This window comes from Dryas octopetala, chromosome 6 (assembly GCF_963921425.1).
Source record: "Dryas octopetala chromosome 6, drDryOcto1.1, whole genome shotgun sequence".
Classification (NCBI taxonomy): domain Eukaryota; kingdom Viridiplantae; phylum Streptophyta; class Magnoliopsida; order Rosales; family Rosaceae; genus Dryas; species Dryas octopetala.
In genome coordinates this window covers 20335375-20341374 of record NC_141371.1, presented here as the reverse complement: position 1 = coordinate 20341374, position 6000 = coordinate 20335375, and the positions used below count along the sequence as shown (strand labels likewise).

General features: G+C 37.1%; 1 protein-coding gene and 1 pseudogene across 1 annotated transcript; both read left to right on the top strand.

The window, feature by feature from the left end:
• The first annotated feature begins 363 nt into the window (after window positions 1–363).
• On the top strand, window positions 364–1290 carry LOC147283155 (uncharacterized; annotated as a pseudogene).
• A 1215-nt stretch (window positions 1291–2505) lies between these two features.
• On the top strand, window positions 2506–3132 carry LOC147283154 (uncharacterized). Its single transcript, XM_086248371.1, has one exon. The coding sequence runs from the start codon at window positions 2506–2508 to the stop codon at window positions 3130–3132; it is 627 nt and encodes a 208-aa protein (XP_086104497.1).
• The last annotated feature ends 2868 nt before the right edge of the window (window positions 3133–6000 follow it).

The window sequence follows — 6000 nt, the reverse complement described above, 5'->3', positions numbered from 1 at the left end:
TATATATATGGCTATACTTTCATACGTGACTTATCTACTATTGTTCCTAAGTCTTTTATTTGTACCATTACTTTATCAATTATTTATTACTCAATTGATTCATATTTTGAACCTGAAATTCAAATATATGCCATAGAACATGAAGTTCTAAATTAACTTTATATGTTCTTATATCAATGAACCTGAAGTTCGAATAAGATATGCGAAGATTTTAGAACCTGAAGTTCTAATTGTATTTATGGCTTCTTTTACCTTAAACCTGAAGTTTTTGGTATATGTGTATATATATTGGAAATATTAAGAACCTAAAGTTCTATAATTATTTTTCATGAGTTCTAAATATCTATTTTCTTGATGTAGAAAATGACGAAATTGACCAAACGAGAATTTGTTGAACTCGACATCTCTGGAAAGAACTATTTGTCCTGGGTCCTTGATGCTGATATCTATCTTGAATCCATGAATCTTTGTAACACTATCCAAGAAGGCAATAAAGCGTCCCCGTAGGACCATGCCAAAGCCTTGATCTTTCTTCTCCATCATATTCATGAAGGGTTGAAGAGTGAGTATCTCACTGTCAAAGATCCGCTGACTCTCTGGGATAATCTGAAAGAGAGATATGATCACTAGAAAACTGTGATCCTCCCTAAGGCACGTCATGATTGGATGCATTTGCGTCTACAAGATTTCAAGACAGTTTCTGAGTACAATTCTGCACTTTTTCGAATAAGTTCTCAACTCAAATTATGTGGTGAGAAAATGACTAATGCAGAATTGTTGGAGAAAACTTTCACCACTTTCCATGCTTCAAATGTGCTCTTGCAGCAGCAATACCGTGAGCCTGGGTTCAAGAAGTACTCTGAACTAATCTCTTGTCTTCTCCTTGCTGAGCAAAACAATGAGCTCATGATGAGGAACCACCAATCTCGTCCAACTGGGGTGGTATCATTCCCTGAAGTGAATGCTACTTCATCTCGTAGCCGTGGTCTTGGTCGTGGCTATGGGCGTGGTCAAGGACAAGAAAGTGGTAATAGGGGCCGTAATGGTCAAGGTGGTCGCAATAATAACTTGGGTCTTAAAAATACGCAAGCATCACATACCCACCAGAAGTGGAACAAGCAACACAAAGGGAAAGGTTAAATGGACAAAGCCCCTAAAGCTTCTGAGGGTGCCTGTCACAGGTGTGGTGGAACTGGACATTGGTCGCGTGCCTGTCGCATGCCCAAGCACTTGGTAGACCTTTACCAAGCCTCTTTAAAGGGAAAGGTTGAAGTCAATTATGTTGACTAAGTTCATGACCCAATGGACACTTCAGACCCAGTGGACATAAGTCATCTTGATGTCTCTGATTTCTTCGCTGACACCGATCCAAAGTCTTTTGATGCTATGATTGGTGGTGGGGTTGTCCATCCCAATTAATTTGTCGTTTATTTAATCAGTTTATTGCTTTCCTTAGGATTAGTTTCACATTTGCATCTGTTACTTTTATTTAGTTGTTTTTCAGGTTTTGCACCTGTCAGAATAATTTTTTATTATCGAATAAAATGTCGTAGTTATTTCTTTAAATTGAAAGTAATTATTTTCATTTATTTTATTAGAAGGCATTAAATATGGATTGCGGTGGTCAAAATCATGGCAAAGATATTTGTCTTGTAGACAGTGCGACTACGCACACTATACTTCGAGATAGGAAGTAATTTTCCAATATAGCATTAACAAAAGCTAGGGTAACCACTATATCAGGTTCTGTAAACCTGATAGAAGGCTCCGGAAGAGCCCACATTACGTTACCCAATGGAACTCAACTGTTCATTAGCAATGCTCTATACTGAAGCAGATCTAGAAGAAATCTGCTTAGTTTTAAAGATATTTGTTTAAATGGTTATCACATTGAAACCACAACTGAGCATAATGCTAAATATCTTTGCATTACATCCAATATTTATAGCCAGAAGCGTATATTGGAGAAACCCTGCTTTCTCATCTAGGTTGTATTATACAACTATAAAATTTATTGAGGCCCATGCTGTCATGAACCCGAAGTTCATTGACCTAGATATTTTCATGCTTTGGCATGATTGGTTGGGTCATCCTGGATCCACTATGATGCGTAGGATTATTTCAAATTCTTGTGGGCATCCATTAACGACTCAACATCTAGTTGGATCTAACAAAAATCTTTGCACAGCTTCACAAGGAAAGTTGGTTATCAGACCATCTCCCTTAAAGCTTGATATAGAATCTCCATCATTTCTGCAAAGAATTCAAGAGGACATTTGTGGGCCCATCCAACCATCATGTGGTCCATTTCGTTATTTTATGGTTCTAGTTGACGCATCCAGTAGATGGTCACATGTTTGCCTCTTGTCAACTCATAATGTTGCATTTGCTAGGCTATTGACTCAGATAATTAAATTACGAGCCCAGTTTCCAGATAATCCTATCAAGTCGATTTGACTTGACAATGCTGGTGAATATATGTCTCAAGTCTTTAATGACTATTGCATGTCGATTGGCATTGATGTTGAACATCCTGTTCCTCATGTCCATACCCAAAATGGTTTAGCAGAAGCTTTTATCAAGCGCCTTCAATTGATTGCTCGTACTTTGCTTATGCAATCAAAGTTGCAAGTTTACGCATGGGGACATGCTATTTTACATGCTGCGTCATTAGTTCGACTGAGACCGGTGAATGATTATCAATACTCCCCTTTACAATTAGCACTTGGGAGCCAGCCAAATATTTCACATTTACAGACTTTTTGGTGTGTCGTATATGTACCTATTTCACCTCCACAACGCACTAAAATGGGTCCTCAACGGAGGCTGGGGATATATATTGGTTTTGATTCATTCTCTATCATTAGATATCTCGAACCCTTAACGGGTGATATCTTTACGGCACGTTTTGCGGATTGTCACTTTGATGAAACAGTCTTCCCGCCGTTAGAGGGAGAAAAGACCACCGTTCTTGAAAAACGGCGTGAATTATCGTGGAATGTATCCATTATGTCTCATTTTGATCCTCGTTCTATGCAATGTGAAAATGAAGTACAACGGATAGTTGATCTTCAAAAGATTGCTAATCAAATGCCATATGCATTTACAGAGATAGCAAAAGTGACAAAATGACATATACCAGCTATGAATACACCCGCAAGGATTGATGTCCCAGTTGGACAATCAAATGTGCCAACAAATGATTCTTCTGTTGCACGCCTGAAGCGTGGCAGACCAATAGGTTCAAAAGATACAGTTCCCCAGAAGAGGAAATTAAAAGTAAATTCCAGCAAAAATAGGGAACCCACACTTAATGATTGTTCAGTCTTAGAACAAAAAATGGTCCATAATGAGACCCAAGCCCCAGAAGAGGCACATGTACCTAACAATAAAGAGATTTCTATAAATTTTGCATGCAATGATGAACTGTGGGATCGCGATGAAATGATCATTGATGATATATTTTCATTCGCAGTAGCCACTGAGATCATTAAAGCTGATGATAATCTTGAACCTAGATCTGTTGATGATTGCAGACATAGGCATGATTGGCCTAAATGGAAAGATGCAATATTTCAGGCTGAGTTGAACTCTTTAGAAAAACGTGGCGTATTTGGACCTGTAGTCCAAACACCGCACAATGTGAACCCTGTAGGTTACAAGTGGGTGTTTACGAGAAAGCGTAATGAGAAAAATGAGATTGCAAGATATAAAGTACGACTAGTTGCACAAGGTTTTTCTCAAAGGCCTGGAATTGACTTTGATGAAACATACTCTCCTGTTATGGATGCAATCACATTCAGATATTTGATAAGTCTGGTAGTTTCAGAAAAACTCGACATGCAACTTATGGATGTTGTTATTGAAAGTCCCAGAAGGACTCAAATTGCCTGAAGCAATTAAAACAAAACCACGAAATATGTACTCTATCAAATTGAGACGATCACTATATGGGTTAAAACAATCTGGACGAATGTGGTACAATCGTCTTAGTGAATATTTGATAAGAGAAGGATATATCAATGATCCTATATGACCATGTGTGTTCATAAAGAAGTCAAATTTTTGTTTTGCCATAGTGGCAGTTTATGTCGATGATATGAACTTAATTGGAACTCCTGAAGAGCTCATAAAAACTGCCGAGTACTTAAAAGATGAATTCGAGATGAAAGACCTTGGGAAAACCAAATACTGTCTCAGCCTGCAGATCGAGCATTGTGACAAAGGAATCCTTGTCCATCAATCAACATATACCGAAAAGGTATTGAAACGCTTTAATATGGATAAAGCTCATCTGTTGAGTACCCCAATGGTTGTTCGGTCTCTTGACACTAAGAAAGACCCATTTCGTCCTAAATAAGATAATGAAAGGGTCATTGGTCCAGAAGTACCATATCTCAGTGCAATAGGTGCTTTACTATACTTAGCACAATGTACAAGACCACACATAGCTTTTTTGGTAAACTTGTTAGCAAGATATAGCTCCACTCCAACACATCGACATTGAAATGGTATTAAGCATATCTTACGCTATCTTCGTGGAACAACTGATATGGGCTTATTTTTTTCAAGTGAATCCCCCAATGGCACAAATTTTGTTGGATATGCGAACTCTGGATATCTATCCGACCCGCACAAAGGTCGCTCCCAAACTAGATATATATTTACTTGTGGAAATACTGTGATTTCATGGAGATCTACAAAACAAACATTGGTCGCTACATCTTTCAATCACTCAGAAATACTTGCCCTCCACGAAGCAAGTCGAGAATGTGTTTGGTTAAGATCAGTAATACGACATATCCATAGTCCTTGTGATCTACCTCTAATAACAGATATTCCAACTATCATGTATGAGGACAATGCTGCTTGTATTGCTCAAATCAAAGGAGGATACATCAAAGGTGATAGAACCAAGCACATTTCACCAAGATTCTTCTACACGCATGAACTTGAGAAGAACCGGGAAATCGAAGTCAAACAGATCCGTTCTTGTGACAACCTTACAGATCTCTTCACCAAAGCTTTACCAAAATGTTCATTTCAGAAATTTGTACATGGTATTGGACTTCGTCGACTTTCTCAACTATTAAATTAATGGATGCAATCATCAGGGGGAGCATCCAAGTACATCGGACATATGCGGGTTGTACTCTTTTTCCTTCGACTAGGTTTTTATCCCACATGATTTTTCCTAGCAAGGTTTTAATGAGGCAACATAAGCACGTCCAACGCTATTTCAATGATCAAGACAAGGTTGTACTCTTTTTCCTTCGCTTAGGTTTTATCCCACTGGGTTTTCCTAGCAAGGTTTTAACGAGGCAGCTCATCATTGATTTGCGGACATCCAAGGGGGAGTGTTGCAGATAATGTGAATGTCCTCATCAAATAATTACATACCACATTTCATGTATTTATCTTCGTAGATAATCATATGATATTAGCTAGATAAATACTCATCCTATTTTCCCGTATTTATCTTAGTGATAATGTATTTATCATAAGAGTTATATCTGATGTAAATGTTTATCACTTGAAACCTATAAATAGAGGCTCTATGGAATGGAAAAAGACACATTGTTCTCTCATCTTTTCTCTCAAAATTCTTTTTATTTACAACAAAAATTAAAATAAATTTCCCTATATTAAATAAATTCTATAATTTTCATAAACTCTCGGACGAATTCTCAAAAATATTTTGGAAATTACCAAAAGCCTATTTTAGAGAATTATTTTGAGACTTTGTAGAAATTCTAGAATTTTTCTAGAATTCATTTTATAAAGGGAAATTTATTTTCCTCTAAGACCGAGAGGTCTTTTGGGTAGCAAGTGTTCACAAGAAAGGTATTGTTAGTTTTTAAAAGACTAACGGTGCAGACCTCATATTTTTTAGAGTTCGGGAGATTATCCTATAAATTTCCAAAGAGTGTAAAGTATTTTAATTTTGTAGAAATAAATTTGGACTTCCCAAATTTTCTGAAAATTTTTAGAGAGAAAATT